Source organism: Mesoplodon densirostris, chromosome 1, assembly GCF_025265405.1.
Source record: "Mesoplodon densirostris isolate mMesDen1 chromosome 1, mMesDen1 primary haplotype, whole genome shotgun sequence".
In the NCBI taxonomy this organism is placed as follows: domain Eukaryota; kingdom Metazoa; phylum Chordata; class Mammalia; order Artiodactyla; family Ziphiidae; genus Mesoplodon; species Mesoplodon densirostris.
This window is the reverse complement of record NC_082661.1, coordinates 113,640,150-113,658,214: the sequence shown is the minus strand read 5'-3', so window position 1 is coordinate 113,658,214 and position 18,065 is coordinate 113,640,150. Positions and strand designations below refer to the sequence as shown.

General features: G+C 40.1%; 1 protein-coding gene across 3 annotated transcripts in view; it reads right to left on the bottom strand.

Annotated features, from left to right (window-relative positions):
- The window catches only part of TBCE (tubulin folding cofactor E), a 132,398-nt gene that overhangs the window by 95,911 nt on the left and 18,422 nt on the right, over nt 1-18,065 (bottom strand). For 2 of the 3 annotated variants that reach the window (XM_060108039.1, XM_060108048.1), the window contains exon 2: nt 2,124-2,257. In XM_060108039.1, the coding sequence (XP_059964022.1) occupies nt 2,124-2,223 (100 nt within the window). In that variant the 5' untranslated portion in view covers nt 2,224-2,257. Of the gene's footprint in view, nt 1-2,123; nt 2,258-6,625; nt 6,714-18,065 lie in introns of all 3 variants that reach the window. The other variant, XM_060108056.1, reaches the window with a different exon arrangement.

Below are 18,065 nucleotides of genomic sequence, written 5' to 3'. Positions count from 1 at the left end.
AAGACACAGACCTACTAGAGAATGGACTTGAGGATATGGGGAGGGGGAAGGGTAAGCTGTGACAAAGCGAGAGAGAGGCATGGACATATATACACTACCAAACGTAAGGTAGATAGCTAGTGGAAAGCAGCCGCATAGCACAGGGAGATCAGATTGGTGCTTTATGACCACCTGGAGGGGTGGGATAGGGAGGGTGGGAGGGAGGGAGATGCAAGAGGGAGGGGATATGGGAACATATGTGTATGTATAACTGATTCACTTTGTTTTAAAGCAGAAACTAACACACCATTGTAAAGCAATTATACTCCAATAAAGATGTAAAATATATATATATATATATACATGATAGAAGACTTACCTGATTTTTGTCATCAATTAAAAGTTATTAAGTATTAAGGGAAAAAGAAACAATAAATGCTGGAGAGGGTGTGGAGAAAAGGGAACCCTCTAACACTGTTGGTGGGAATGTAAATTGATACAGCCACTATGGAGAACAGTCTGGAGGTTCCTTAAAAAACTAAAAATAGAACTACCGTACGACCCAGCAATCCCACTACTCGGCATATACCCTGAGAAAACCATAATTCAAAAAGAGTCATGTACCACAGTGTTCACTGGAGCTCTATTTACAAAAGCCAGGACATGGAAGCAACCTAAGTGTCCACTGACAGATGAATGGATAAATAAGATGTGGCACATATATAGAATGGAATATTACTCAGCCATAAAAGGAAATGAAATTGAGTTATTTGTAGTGAAGTGGATGGACCTAGAGTCTGTCATACAGAGTGAAGTAAGGCAGAAAGAGAAGAACAAATACTGTATGCTAACACATATATATGGAATCTAAAAAATAAAAAGAAAAGAAAAATGGTTATGTAAAACCAAGGGGCAGGACAGGAATAAAGATGCAGATGTAGAGAATGGACCTGAGGACACGGGGAGGGGGAAGGGTAAGCTGGGACAAAGTGAGAGAGTGGCATGGACATATATACACTACCAAATGTAAAATAGATAGCTAGTGGGAAGGAGCCGCATAGCACAGGGAGATCAACTCGGTGATTTGTGACCACCTAGAGGGGTGGGATAGGGAGGGTGCGAGGGAGACGCAAGAGGGAAGAGATATGGGGATATATGTTTATGTATAACTGATTCACTTTGTTATAAAGCAGAAACTAACACACCATTGTAAAGCAATTATATTGCAATAAAGATGTTAAAAATATATATATAAATGCAAAAGTAATAAATACTCAAAATTCACTAAATAAATAAATAAATAAATAAATAAAAAGAAACAAGAAAGGAAGGGAAGGGGAAGGAAAGGGGAAAGGAAGGAAGGAAGGAAGAGAAGGAGGGAGGGAGGAGGAAAGAAAAGAACACACAGATACAGAGAACAGGTCAGATTGGTGGTGCCAGAGGTGGAGGATGGGGGGTGGCTAAAATGGGTGAAAGAGGTCAAAAGGTATAAACTTCCAGCTATAAAATAAGTAAGTCCTGGAGAGATCTTAAAATTTTCAAAACTATATAAGTATGTGTGGTTATATATGTGAAGTAGACTATTGTGGTGATCGTTTTGCAGTGTATACAAACACTGAATCATTATGTTGTATACCTGAAACTAATATTATATGTCAATTATATCTCAATAAAAAAGGAAATACAAGTAAAATGATGCTACAGAAACACAGATAAATATATACCAAATCATAAGTTAAAAACGGTAACACAGAATTGTATTTAGATCAATTTAAAGTACAACATACACATGGATTAATGATAAGAGGAATTCCACAAATATTATTTCATTTTTGAGCTTAGGATTATGGAAATTCAAGATTTTTAATTAGTATTTAAAGTTTACTCGGAAGATATTTTAAGGTTGACTTAATATAAAATAGCAACACTGAATAATCAGATAAGTGTGTAATCAAATAAAGCCATGGATATCACAGGATATTGTCACAGAAATAAAACAACTGTATATCAGAGGTATATATAACTTGGTTGTTAGTTTCCTCAAAACTGGTGTTATAAAGCACTGCTGAGAAGCCTACCCAGAAACAAGTACAAAATAAATACACACACACACACACACACACACACACACAATCATAAATTACCTGCCATAGGAGGGACAACGCCAGAAAAACGCACTGTTGCATGTTCTCCATTAACTTCGACTCTCCGACCAATGACATCTGATGTCAAAGTGTCATTCATTATAACATTGCCAGAATCCAAAATATGAGGAGATCTAGGAAGAAAACACAACATTGACAAGGACGTAGTAAAATTCTTTAAAAAAAATTTTTTTAACTTTACGTAGCTATTCATGAGGTCAATGCTTCTACCCAATTTAGTCTTCACATTTTGGTGAAGGGAAGAATCTAAAGGTTTAGGTACCAGACTCTCAGAATTTGACTTTACTCTCTAACTATATTTTGATAATTTAATCCTTTTTTAAGAAAGCTTGCTTAACTTCAGTTAGCTCACATCACATGACTGTGTATTCTATCATTTACTGAAAGGGGTGGGAAGGGAAAGAGAATAGAAGAGAGGGGGATAAAGGTTACAGAGAAAAGGGAAAGGAAACAGGCAACATGGGCATCGTTCTCTCTCCAGGAAGGAGAAACACAAATCCACAGATGCAGGAAGGAACACGTACAATGAAAAATTCAGAGAATTCCCTTGTGATCCAGTGGTTAGGACTCTGCACTTCCACTGCCAAGAGCGCAGGTTTGATCCCTGGTCGGGGAGCTAAGGTTCCAGAAGCTGCATGGCGCAGCAAAAAAAGAAAAAAAAGGAAAAAGAAAATTTCAGAACCCTAAAAACAAGGAGCCTAAGAGAAAAGTATCATCTATCTAGGAATGATCACTAGGTCCAACTCCCACTTCAACAAGTCGGTTTCTTCAACAGATGAAAAAGAGAGAGATGGAAGGAAAACAAAGAGATTAAAAGAAACTTAAGAGAAATGTAAGCCAACTGCAATGTACCGACTTCATTTGGAACCTAAATTCTTAAAAACTGTAAATAACTTTCAAAATAAATCATGAGAAAACTGAAAATTTGAATGCTGACTAGATAGTTGATGATATTCAAGAATAATTGTTTCCCGTAAGGCAAAGACAAAATCCATTTATTTTGGGGAAAAAAGGGAAAGAATAATTGTTAAATTTTGAGCTGTGGTAATGGTATAGTGGTTACGACTTTTTGTAAGACTTTATATTTCACAAAAATACACATTAAATTATTTAGATTTTTCTGTATTTTAGACATATCACACCAGTGGCAGTATAGACAATACACTGAAAGGAAGTTAAAAGCAGAGTGGCCAGTTAGGGAAATACTGCTGTAATTCGGGTGAAAACAATGACAGCTTGAGCCAAGGCACTCGCCTCCATCCATTCATTCAACACATACTAAGCACTGACCACATGCTGGATAATGCATGGACCTCACATCACACACAGTAAACCCTACATGTGTGATTCCTGCCTCAGAAGCTTACAGTCCAGTGGCAGTTAGACCTGAGAGAAGGGTATGGATTTTAGAGAAAGTTAAGAGCTAGAACGGGGTCTGGAGATTAAATGGATAGAAATGGTAAAACTGAAGACTAGGAAGACAAGATTTTGTCTAGGGTATATGGTGGTGCCAGACACCAACATGAGTAATACAAGAGGAGGTCTAGGCTTGGGAGGGAAGAGAGTTTGTTTGAGGTGCCTATAGAATGTCAAGATGGACTTAGGACTCTAGTTCAAAAGACATGTTTTCACTAGAAATGTGTTTTTGGGAGTCATCAGAACAATTTATAACTGATAACCATGACAGTGGATGAGACTGAAAGTGTATTAGGTACAAAGAAAAGAGGGTGGAAAGAAAAAGAGAGTCACTGACAGAACCCAGGGGAAATATAATACTTAAAAGAGAAAGGGAAGAAACCCCTAAGAAAGAGTCAGAGGAAAACCTGGTTTTCTTTTATCCTTTCTGGCTTTTCCTCCTCTGACTCAGCAAGTGGTATTGGGAAAGTTGGACAGCCCCATGTAATAAATTAATGAAGTTAGAACACACCCTCTCACCATACACAAAAATAAACTCAAAATGGCTTAAAGACTTAAGACATGACACCATAAAACTCCTAGAAGAGATGACAGGCAAAACACTATCTGACACAAATCCTACCAATGTTTTAAGTCAGTCTCCCAATGCAACAGAAATAAAAGCAAAAATAAACAAATGGGACCTAATCAAACTCAGAAGTTTTTGCACAGCAAAGGAAACCATAAACAAGATGAAGACAACCTACATACAGAATGGGAGAAAATATTTGCAAATGATGCGACTGACAAGGGCTTAATTTCCAAAATTTACAAACAGCTCCTACAACTCAGTAACAAAAAAACAATGAACCCAATCGAAAAAATGGGCAGAAGACATAAAGAGACATTTCTCCAAAGAAGAAATACAGATGGCCAATAAGCACATGAAAAGATGCTCAAAGTTGGGCCTCCCTGGTGGCGCAAGTGGTTGAGAGTCCGCCTGCCGATGCAGGGGATACGGGTTCGTGCCCCGGTCTGGGAGGATCCCATATGCCGCGGAGCGGCTGGGCCCGTGAGCCATGGCCGCTGAGCCTGCGCGTCCGGAGCCTGTGCTCCGCAACGGGGGAGGCCACAACAGTGAGAGGCCCGCATACCGCAAAAAAAAAAAAGATGCTCAAAGTTGCTAATTATTAGAGAAATGCAAATCAAAACTACAATGTACTATTTCACATGGGTCAGAATGGCCATCATTAAAAAGTCTACAAATGACAAATGCTGGAGAGGGTGTGGAGAAAAGGGAACCCTCTTACACTGTTGGTGGGAATGTAAGTTGTACAACCACTGTGGAAAACAGTATGGAGGTTCTTCAGAAAACTAAAAATAGAATTATCATATGATCCAGCAACCCCACTCCTAGGCATATATCCAGACAAAACTATAATTCAAAGACACATGCACCCCTATGTTCATAGCAGCACTATTTACAAGAGCCAGGACATGGAAACAATCTAAATGTCCATCAACAGAGGAATGGATAAAGAAGATGGGGTACGTATATACAATGGAATATTACTCAGCCATAAAAAAGAACGAAATAATATCATCTGCAGCAACATGGATGCAATTAGGGATTATCATACTAAGTGAAGTCAGAAAGAGAAAGATAAATACCATATGATATCGTTTATATGTGGAATCTAAAATATGACACAAATGAACCTATCTATGAAACAGAATCAGGGACATAGAGAACAGACTGGTGGCTGCCAAGGTGAAGGGGGTTGAGGGAGGGTTGGAGTGGGAGGCTGGGGTTAGCAGATGTAAGGTTTTATATATAGGATGGATAAACAACAAGGGTTCTACTTGTATAGCACAGAGAACTATATTCAATATACTATTATAAACCATAATGGAAAAGAATATATTTTTTTTTAATTTATTTTTTTTTTTGCGGTATGCGGGCCTCTCGCTGTTGTGGCCTCTCCCGTTGCGGAGCACAGGCTCCGGATGCGCAGGCTCAGCGGCCATGGCTCACGGGCCCAGCCGCTCCGCGGCATGTGGGATCTTCCCAGACCGGGGCACGAACCCATGTCCCCTGCATCTGCAGGCGGACTCTCAACCACTGTGCCACCAGGGAAGCCCGGAAAAGAATATTTTAAAAAATGTATATATATGTATAAATGAATCACTTTGCTGTACAGAAGAAATTAACACAACATTGTAAATCAGCTATACTTCAATTAAAAAAAATATTGATTGGGACTTCCCTGGTGGTGCAGTGGTTAAGAGTCTGCCTTCCAATGCAGGGGACGCAGGTTTGATCCCTGGTCAGGGAACTAAGATCCGACATGGCACAGGGCAACTAAGCCCGTGCACTCTAGATCCTGCACACCACAACTAGAGAGCCCACGCACTCGAGTCCATGCCCCGCAATGAAGAGCCTGCGCACCACAACTAAGATCTGATGCAGCCAAATAAATAAATATTTTTTTAAATATTGCTTTAAAAAATAAATAAATACAGGCAAACCTCTGAGATATTGTGTGTTTGGTTCTAGAACACCAAAATAAGGTGACTATCGTAATAAAAAAGGAGGGGGGCTGAATTTTGATGGTTTAAATACCGGAGGACAAAACCACCACCAAAACAAAAAGAAACAAACAAACAAACAAAGATAAACATGGGAGGACAGGGCAGTCAGGAAGGGGCCAACATCTAGATCTAAACTTGCCTGGTAGGGTTGAAAAGCAAAAGGGAAATCAGCCCAGAACCTCAAATAGGTGGGAAAAGTCAAAACAGTTCAGACAACTTGATGATAAAGTCAGTAGGAGGGTGAGGCAGGTGTGAGGAAGCCATGTTTTAGTAAGCTCAGACACATGTGGAGTCAGCAGCTAAGCGGTCTGGTCAGTAGGGAGGGCCCTAATCACAAGCCTGTGGTCAGAGGCAAAGTTCTAGCCCCTGAGGAGAAAAACTGGTAAGATCACTGTAGAGCACCATTCCTACAAGAAGTTAAAGTATCAGTAGTAGGCCGAATCTTGGTTCCATGAACCAGAGTGCATGGGGGTTATACAAACCCAGAAACTCACAAACAGGCCCCACAGTCAGTGTGAAGCTCTGGGCCAGGGCTCAGCCTAAGGGGACCACCTTGCAGATCAGGCTCACAGTGAGAATATCCTGGCGAGAAGAACGGGTCAGTGGTCAACTGGTGATTAGGAAACCAAGTGGCATAAATGGCAGAAGTGAGGAAAGAAGACATTAGGAAGTCGTCCTCATTTTCCTTTAACATACATAACATATACATAACATACATAAGTAATTCATGAATTATAAAGTTCCTTCACCTGCTCGATCCTATTTGATCTCTAGTAACAATTTTTTTTTTTTTTTTTTTTTTTTGCGGTATGCGGGCCTCTCACTGTTGTGGCCTCTCCCGTCGTGGAGCACAGGCTCCGGACGCGCAGGCTCAGCGGCCATGGCTCACGGGCCCAGCCGCTTCGCGGCATGTGGGATCCTCCCGGACCGGGGCACGAACCTGTGTCCCCTGCATCAGCAGGCGGACTCTCAACCGCTGTGCCACCAGGGAAGCCCAACAATTATTTTCTTTAAATAAATTTATTTATTTTCTTTGGCTGTCTTGGGTCTTCGTTGCTGTGCGCAGGCTTTCTCTAGTTGCGGCGAGCGGGGGCTACTCTTCATTGCAGTGCTCGTGCTTCTCATTGCGGACGCTTCTCTTGTTGCGGAGCACGGGCTCTAGGGCACGTGGGCTTCAGCAGTTGTGGCTCGCAGGCTCTAGAGCACAGCATCAGTAGTTGTGGCACATGGGCTTAGTTGCTCCGCAGCATGTGGGATCTTCTCGGACCAGGGCTCAAACCCATGTCCCCTGCATTGGCAGGCGAATTCTTAACCACTGCGCCACCAGGGAAGCCCAGTAACAATTCTTTTCATTCCCATCTCTATGTTGTGCCCACAGGACCTGAGATCATTAGGTAGAAGGTATCTAAGGTCAGTAATTAATTGGCTCTGCATCATGTTTTTGTTTTGTTGGGTTTTTTTTGGCCCTGCTGCACGGCTTGTGATTTTAGTTTCCCAAAGAGGGACTGAACCTGGGCCCTCGGCAGTGAAAGCATGGAGTCCTAACCATTGGACAGCCAGGGAAGTCCCTGCATCATGTATTTTTGATGATCCTGTCTAGTCTCTTAACCCTTCTAATAATTGCTTCTTGATACTGTGATCTTCTGAGAGGGTCCAGAAACTGGATCCTTGTCTTGGTGACCTATGCCTTGGTTCTCTCTCCCTCTGGCCAGTCACCCAATAAGTCCCTATATTCTGTTGTTAGACCCACTTGATGCTAGTTACTGGTCCACCCTGGACCTCCATGGCCTGTTGCTAACACCACCACTTCGATCACCCCTAACTCAAGCCCTCCCTCTCAGTTAGTGTCTAGTCAAACTGTCCTGAAGTCAGGTGCTCTCTTAGTTATAAGTGGCATGTCACTGTTCCTTGGTTAGGCGCATCCAGGTGCCAACTGAGCCTTGGTTAAGGCTTTTATTTAAATATTTTGGGTTGGCCAAAAAGTGCCTTCAGTTTTTAAGTAAAAGTAAAAGACAATTCTCATTTTCACCAAGAACTTTACTGAACAACGTATTCACCTTTTTTGTTCCACTACCTTCTGCCATTTTCCAGGCAACTTCATAATTCCATCTTCCCAAAACTTTTTATCTTTTTGAGAAAAGAACTGTTTCAGGTGCCTTTTACAGTCTTTCAGTGAATTGAAATTTTTTCCATTAACATAATTTTGTAAAGACCTAAATAAACGGAAATCCAAAGGTACAATGACTGGTGAATATGGCGGATGAATCAGAACTTCCCAGCCAAGCTGGAACAGCTTTTGCCTGGTCATCAAAGAAACATGCAGTCTTATGTTATCCTGATGGAAGATTATGCCTTCTCTGTTGACTAATTCTAGATGGTTTTCATCCAGTGCTGCTTCCAGTTGGTCTAACTGGGAGCAGTACTTGTTGGAATTAATCTCTTGGTTTTCCGGAAGGAGCTCATAATAGAGGACTCTCTTCCAATCCCAGCATATACACAACGTCATCTTCTTTGGATGAAGGCCAGTCTTTGGTGTGGTTGTTGGTGGTTCATTTCGATTGCCCCATGATCTCTTCCATTCCACGTGGTTGTACAGTATCCACTTTTCATAGCCTGTCATAATCTGTTTTAAAAGTAGAACGTTTTCATAACATTTAAGTAGAGAATCGCATGCAGAAATACGGTCAAGATTTTTTTCCCTTAACTTACGTGGAGCCCAAACATCAAAGATTAATGTAACCAAGCTGGTGCAAATGACCTTCAATGCTTGATTTGGATATTTTGAGTATGTCGGCTATCTCTCGCATGGTATAATGTTGATTTTTCTCAATTAATGTCTCAGTGTGATCGCTATCAACTTGAACTGGTCTATCTGACTGTGGAGCATCGTTCAATGAGAAATCTCCAGCACAAAACTTCGCAAATCACTTTTGACACATTCAATCAGTCACAGCACCCTCTCCATACACTGCACAAACCTTTTTGTGTATTTCGGTTGCATTTTTACCTTTCTTGAAATAATAAACCATAATATGCCGAAAATGTTTTTTTTCTTCCATCTTCAATATTAAAATGGACAAACACAAAAATTCACCAATATTTATAAGTCTTTTTTTAAATGCACACTGATATGACAGCTGTCACATACAATCTAACAAAATTGTTTCAAATGAAGTTAAAGACAACTAAGTGCTACTAGAGCAATCATACAGAAAAAAACCAAACGAACTTTTTGGCCAGCCCAATACATGTTCACTAATTAATGAAGACAGCCCATTTAATTTTCAAGTGACACCGCTTGCTGAATAACAGTTCTTTAAAAAGAGAAGAAATATACCACCCTACCTATCATTTCCACCCACTGATTTTGGTACTGCCCTCTGCAGCTATACAGAATCAAACTATTCCCTTTTCCAGCTGACATTTAAATATTTGAAGGCCACTATTATGTTATTATTTCTCCTCTCTCCTCTTCCTGTCCCCACCTCCTAAAACCCTTTCCCAGGGTAAACATTCCCAGCACCACCCTCATGTGAATTCCAAGTTCTCCTCCATAATTCATTTACTGATTCTTTTCTTAAAATACAACACCTAAGGGCCTCCCTGGTGGCGCAGTGGTTGAGAATCTGCCTGCTAATGCAGGGGACACAGGTTCAAGCCCTGGTCTGGGAGGATCCCACATGCCGCGGAGCAACTAGGCCCGTGAGCCACAACTACTGAGCCTGCGCATCTGGAGCCTGTGCTCCACAACAAGAGAGGCCGCGATCGTGAGAGGCCCGCGCACCGCGATGAAGAGTGGCCCCCGCTTGCCACAACTAGAGAAAGCCCTCACACAGAAACGAAGACCCAACACAGCAAAAATAAATAAATAAATTAAAAAAAAATAAAATACCTAAAACTGAAAACCACATTCCAAATGTGACTTGACCTGTGTGTGGGTTCAGTGGTCTGAACATCACACATCTAATAATGTAGCCTAATATTACATTTCACTTTTCCCCCTTTTCATGGGAAAGACTGTTGCTTGCTATTAAGATTACAATGAAATAAACTCTGTAGCCATTTTTTAATTACTATCACTTTCTGATCATAAAATTAAAATGTTTAAATTTCACTATAATTACATTACCCTAAAAAAGTTTTCAAAAGTTTTAAATGCCCTTTCAAATTTCATTAACATGTAAATAGAATTTTATTACAATAGATATATATAATTTCTGTTCCACTTCTTTTAACATTCTGTAAACATTTTTCTATACAGCCACAGAATCACATTAATCACTTGAATCTTGACGTGTAGATACCACAACTGAATCTTTTCTCTATTGTTATGTTTTCATTGTTTACTATCCCAAAGAAAACAGCTAAAAACATCTTTCATTTTAAAATTATTATGTCTTTGAAGTATTTCCTTAGGAAAAATTCTTGAGACAATTATTCCAAGTAAATAAATATGTTTAAGATTCTAGAAAGCCATGACCAAATTGTCCATCAAAAAAAAAGTTAAGGGCTTCCCTGGTGGCGCAGTGGTTGAGAGTCCGCCTGCCAATGCAGGGGATATGAGTTCGTGCCCCGGTCCGGAAGGATCCCACATGCCATGGAGCGGCTGGGCCTGTGAGCCATGGCCGCTGAGCCTGCGCGTCTGGAGCCTGTGCCCCGCAACGGGAGAGGCCACAACAGTGAGAGGCCCGCGTACCGCAAAAAAAAGAAAAAAAAAAAAGTTAATTACTGACACTGACACCAAGACAAAATCTACTTGTTTAATTCTTTCTACAAAGTCCTAGGAATTCTCATCAAGAGCTTTCAAATCAGGTCTTCTCTATCCTGTACTTGTATATCTAATGTTTGAGGTAGAAGTTAATATGTTATATTATTATAAATGTAGGACTTTACATTTATATACATTAAACATTCGATAATCCAACATATTATCTCTCCCAGCTGTGTGTTGTGCAATTTTTGTAAAAATAAAGACAAAAAAAGAATATAAGACACTGACCAAAGACAGAAACCCATGGGTAAAACTTCAGTTACAAGCCTGTCCAGCTCACATTCAAGAATGTCATGAACTTTGTGAAATGTTTCGCTGAAATCAAAATACACTGTCAGGAGATATACTCTTCTCAATCAAACAGAGGAGGAATGGGGTAAGATAAGGAATACTTACACTTATTAGCTTATACACCTCTGAGTTGTATGAATGTTTTTAGAACAAGTAATTTTTTTTTTTCTATTGATGAGGAGGAGGAAAAGAAGGATGATTTTGAAAAGAGGGAGGAATAATGCACTGTTCTCATCGAATTCCCCTGGCTTGTCCGCTGGTCACTTAGTAGCCATCTGGTTATCAAATTAACTGTCAAGGTATTGTAGTGCCTGTGTTCAAGTGACCCTTATTTTACTTAAATAAGGCCCTAAAGCACATGAGTAATGATGCTGGCAATTCAGATATGCCAAAGAGAAGCCATAAAGTGCTTCCTTTATGTGAAGAGGTGTAAGTTCCCCACTTAATAAGGAAAGAAAATAAAATCATATGCTGAGGTTGCTAAGATCTACAGTAAGAAAAAAACCTATCTGTGAAACTGTGAAGAAGGAAATAGAAATTCACACTAGTTTTGCTGTCATACCTCAAACTGCAAAAGTTATGGCCATGTGCACAATTGGAAAAGGGACTGAATTTGTATACAGTAAGATACTTTAAGACTGAAAAACCACATTCACATAACTTTTATTACTTTTATATGATTATAATTGTTCTATTTTATTATTATTGTTAATCTCTTACTGTGCCTAATTTATAAGTTGTAATTTATAAAGTTTAGGAAAAAAACAGAATAATTAGGGCTTGGTACTATCTGCAGTTTCAGGGATCCACCGGGGGTCTGGGAACATAACCCCCAAAGATAAGGAGGACTACTTATTTTTCTCTTTTTTATGTTTAAAAATGTTTAGGATTTAAAGTTAAAACAAATATATTACTAAAAGATGAAAAAAAGAGAAGAAAAGAAAAGAAAGAGGGGGCTTCCCTGGTGGCACAGTGCTTGGGAATCCACATGCCAATGCAGGGGACATGGGTTCCAGCCCCGGTCTGGGAGGGTCCAACGTGATGCGGAGCAACTAGGCCCGTGCACCACAGCTGCTGAGCCTGCGCTCTAGAGCCCACATGCTGCGAATGCTGAGGCCCGCGCACCTAGAGCCCGTGCTCTGCAACAGGAGAGGCCACCGTGGGGAAGGGTGGCCTCTGCTCCCCGCAACTGGAGGGGGCCCGTGCGCAGCAACGAAGACCCAATGCAGCCAAAAATAAATAAAAAAATAAAATAAATTTATTTAAAAAAAACAAAAAGGAAGGAAGGAAGGAAGGGAAGGAAGAAAGAAGGAAAGAAAAGAAAGAAATCTATTACTATAACCAAGGAGTAGGCCTCCTTACACTACTTTTTAGTCTAAATCAATCCTAAAGGCTTTTTTTCCTTGTCTTCATGTCTTTTCACAAGTTGATTTTGAGGTTCAACCTTACTGATATTTTCTTAAGAGGTTTGTTCAAGGGTCTAAAAGTCATTGGTTTGGGACTGTTTTTCCATTTTTAGTAATCCTCTTTGCATTTTTCTATGCATATCTTTTTCACCTAATTTTTGAATGGATGATGCTTAAAAGTACAAAAAGGAACACACTGAAAGTCTCCCTTCCACTCCAGCCAGTCATTCTCCCTTCCCACTGACAACAGCTTTATTCGTATCTTATAGATACTTCCATACATATTTTATGCATATACAAGCCAATACATTCTTTTCTTTCTTTACACAAATGATGGCATACTATATACATGATTCTACTCCTTATATCTGCATTCAATAATACATGCTAGAAATTTATCCACAGCCATGTCAGGAGCTTTTAAATATTTTATGGCTGCATAGGACTTGTATAGACATAACAATTTATATAACTAATCCTGAAACTGATTGACATTTAGGTTACTCCCAAGTTTTTTCAACTGCAAAAAATACTGCAAGGATTAATCCTGCACATTTATCTTTCACACTTGTGCAAAAATAATCTGTAGGAAACATTCTCAAAATGGGCATTGCTAAGTCAAAGGGTGTATGCATTTCTATTTGATGAATAATGACAAATGCCCCTTTCTAGTGGCTGAACCAATTTACAATTCCATTAGCTGTGTATAAGCCCCCATATCATCACAACCTTGCCCTTCACAGAATATTAACACACTTTTAGTTACCTGTCAGTCTGATAAGTGAAATACGTATTTTACTTGCATTTCCTTTTATGAGGGAAGCTAAGCATCTATTCATTTTGATCTCCTTTTCTGTGAACTGCCTGTTCAGAATCCTTTGTCCATTTCCTATTGGTTTATTGATTTTTTTCTTAATTTGTTTTTAAAATCTAAACTGTTTCCTGTATGGTCTTAATGATGAGATACTACATAATTCCTCAAATAAAATAATCTGAAAAGAATTGAAAGGAGGGACTCTAGCTGATATTTGCACACCCACGTTCACAGCAGTATTATTCACAACAGCCAAAAGGTGGGAACAACTCAAATGTCTACTGATGGATGAATGGATAAACCAAATGCAGTATATACACACAACGGATCATTCAGCCTTAAAAATGAAGGGAATTCTGCCGCATGATACGTGAATGAATCTCAAAAATATTATGCTAAGTGAAATAAGCCAGTCACAAAAGGACAAGTATTGGGGAATTCCCTTGTGGCCCAGTAGTTAGGATTCCACACTTTCACTGCCAAGGGTCCAGGTTCAATCCCCAGTCAGGGAACTAAGATCCCACAAACCACCTGGCATGGCTCAAAAAAAGAAAAGAACAAATATTGTATGATTCCACTTAAAAGAGGGACCTAGAGTAGTCAACTTCAGAGAGAAAGCAGAATGGCGGTTGCCAGTGGCTGCAGCGAGGGGGAAATAAGGAGTTGTTTAATGGTGACAGTTTCAGTTTTGCAAAATTAAGAGAGCTCTGGAGACAGATGGTGCTGATGGTTGACCAATAATATGAATGTACTTAACACTACTAAACTGTACATTTAAAAATGGTTAAGACGGTATATTTTGGACTTCCCTGGTAGCGCAGTGGATAAGACTCCGCACTCCCAATGCAGGGGGCCCAGGTTCCATCCCTGGTCAGGGAACTAGATCCCACATGCATGCCACAGCTAAGACCCAGAGCAACCAAAACAAAAAACAAACCAAAAAAAAGATGGTAAATTTTATATTATCTGTATTTTACTACAATTTTAAAAATAATTTGAAATTTAATTCCCCAAATTTTAGGTTTCATATAACTTCGATTCAGCTTTAACTGGGACACTGAATTTTAAAAGTATGGTAAGGGGCCTCCCTGGTGGCGCAAGTGGTTGAGAGTCCGCCTGCCGATGCAGGGGATACGGGTTCGTGCCCCGGTCTGGGAGGATCCCATATGCCGCGGAGCGGCTGGGCCCGTGAGCCATGGCCGCTGAGCCTGCGCGTCCGGAGCCTGCGCTCCGCAACGGGGGAGGCCACAACAGTGAGAGGCCCGCATACCGCAAAAAAAAAAAAAAAAAAAAAAAAAAAAAAAAGTATGGTAATTCTCCATTTTTCAAAATATACTTTCCTGATACCCAAGGAAGCAGTTTGATTATATTCAACATTTTAATTGTTTAGGGAGACTCAAAAATACTAGAGTTTTGGGATTCCCTGGTGGTGCAGTGGTTAAGACTCCACCTGCCAATGCAGGGGACCGGGTTTGAGCCCTGGGCCAGGAAGATCCCACATGCCGCGGAGCAACAAAGCCTGTGCCGGACAACTACTGAGCCTGTGCTCTAGATCCTGGGAGCCACAACTACTGAGCCTCTGTGCCACAACTACTGAAGCCCGCATGCCTAGAGCCCGTGCTCTGAAACAAAAGAAGCCACTGAAATGAGAAGCATGCGCCTGCAACGAAGAGTAGCCCCCACTCGCCGCAACTAGAGAAAGCCCGCGTGCAGCAACGAAGACCCAACACAGCCAAAAATAAATAAATTAAAAAAAATAGTACAGTTTCTTTTCCCACAATATTTCAGGATCTTCTACTTCACCTGTTTCTTCCTCCTTGTTAATGAGATTTCAAACCAAAGTAATCTTTCCTCTCATTTTGTTTCTTCCAAGGAATTTAAATGGTCAGGAAAAAAAAAAATCAGATCCTGTCCCTAGAAAGGAATGGGCCTCTAGCAGAACTTAAGATAGTTGATTCTTCGATCACAACTCTATCTTATTTTTGTGCCACTTTTTTGTTTGTTTTAATATTTGTTTATTAGCACAGTAACAAATGCAGACTTAAGTAGTCCACGACACAGAACCAATCCAGTGAGCAACTCCTATTCCACGCCTTACAGTTAACAGCTTAAGGTATTTTACTACAGGTTTTCACAAGTCCTGATTCAAACCTCTATCTTTTCACAGTAAAGTAGATTTGCATATAAAATAAAATACATAAATACTGATTTTCTATATGGTGTCTTATAGCCATGTGTCCATTTTAATGTATGAGATGAGAGTCTCTAAAAGCGGTTAAGTAGTGGGACTTCCCTGGTGGTCCGGTGGTTAATACTCTGCGCTTCCACTGCAGGGGGCACAGGTTCGATCCCTGGTCAGGGAACTAAGATCCCACATGCCACACGGAGCTGGCCAAAAAAAAGCTGTTAAAAATCAATGTTCCCTTCCAAGAAGGGAAAACAAGTTCCAATTTTTTAAAACAAAAAACTGTAGTCTTGGAGAGACTTTACGTAAAAGGCCATGTGGGTAACCTATACAAAATTAAGCTGTTTTAAATTTACAGACAAGAAACTGAACCCAAATGTCTATTCTTCTCTGTACTGCATTTCAGCTAATATTGCAGAACTAATGATAGTTTTAATAGTTGTTATCACCAATTCTATCTACTGTAGCAAGATACCTTAAGTTACAACAAAATCTTAGGAAATAACACTGAATAATATCTGTTACAGAAATACCCTACTCTTTACCAACTCCCACCCTCCCCCACCCCTTCAAAATCATAAGCAGCTCTGTGACAGACAAATAACGTAAAGAGTTGTGAAGACCAGGACTTCCCTCATGGTCCAGTGGGTAAGACTCCATGCTCCCAATGCAGGGGGCCCCAGTTCAAACCCTGGTCAGGGAACTACATCCTGAATGTATGCCACAACTAAAAGTTCACATGCCACAACTATGAAGTCCGCATGCTGCAACTAAAAGATCCTGCATGTCACAACTAAGAGTCCGCATGCTGCAACTAAAGATCCTGCATGCTGCAACAAAGATCTTACGTGCCGCAAGTAAGACCCAGCACAGCCTAAATAAATAATTAAATAAATAAAAAAAATTTTTTTAAAGAGTTGTGAAAACCCAATTTATGTAGTGTATCTCTTGGCCTACTGTCTGGCCATTCTGTCATGTTCTGCTCTGTTGGTCATATACTGAGAGGCAATACTTCCCACCAAGGGGTCGGCAGGATTACAGTCTGTAAGAAGTGAGCAGATAGAAACGACTTCAGAAACAGCTAGTGCTGGACTCCAATTATCTTTCAATATGTCCAAGCAAATAACTCCTTGGCTGTTAATATTACAGTTCTGTGCCACTTTTGTAATCTGTATTGGGGGAGCAACAACCTTATTCTCCTTCTTACCAAATGATCTATAGCATGATCCATAGATCTCTTCTTCTTTCTCCTTTTGTCATTCATGTTTTCCACTCTAATGCCAAAACTCTTGGCTCCAAACAAGTATATGTACGTTCCTGATATCCACTATCATTCTCACAAATCTTACACTGGATTGTTTTGAACAAAGACATATAGTTCCATTCAAAAAATGAGCCTATCCCAGCAAATTTTACTGATATTCACAGTACTGCATATATCTTCCTAGCAAGGACCACTGAAATCACAAGTTCAGTTACTGTGCTTTTGCCACAATATCTCTTCCTAAAATAAAAATCTGGGGCTATTTCTTCCAGGGCTTTGGTTATCTATCACACTCTCTCTTCCCAACAGCATCTAATTTAATGTTTCATGGGCAACTTTTTCCCTCTGCATAAAATGTTAGCATCCATGCTTCTCAATAAAGTTTTCTTGATTCTTATTGAAAACTATTTTTCCCAGTGCCTCTGAGAGGCAGAATGAAGCTGATCATTATCTGGGAAGACAAGAAAGGAGAAGAGAGGTCAGGATCTGAGTTACTATACATGTTTATTAGGAATAAAATGTGGGAGGGAATATATCTCAGTAGTTACGTCATGACCACCAGAAATTCAGATTGGAGGAGGGTCAAGGTTAATTATCTGGCTTCAATGGATTCAAGAAAGCATAGATGACTCTCCCCCAAAGTGGGGACAGCACAATAACAGACAGTCCAGGTGGATGATTCTCAGAAACCCAAAGCCTGTCTCTAGGAAGGCTGGTCAAAGAAACATAATACAAGTCATGAGACTGGGGATCAGAGGCAACTAATAAGACCAGGAAGTTGGAGTGCTAGGCTGATTACCCATACAGAGCCTAAGCAAGGTGTTCTCTACCTGAGGTCCATAGACTCTCAAGGTATCTCCAAACTGAAGATTTTTCACGAACTTCTAACTGAAATTTAGCATTTCCTAAATTATAAAAATAAGACCAAAAAAAATCAGGTGGATTAGCAGCACCGGTGATCACAAGTATTTATGTAACACTACAGCCATTACAGACATCTCAAAGTAAATGTTACATTCATCACCACTTCAAAATTACAATATGTATTAGACCTGCCACTAGACTGTTATTTAACATATTAATAAAGAAACACACACCATTTAAAAAAAAAAAAGGGACTTTCCTGGTAGTCCAATGGTTAAGACTCCATGCTTCCACTGCAGGGGCACGGGTTCAATCCCTGCTTGGGGAACTAAGATCCTG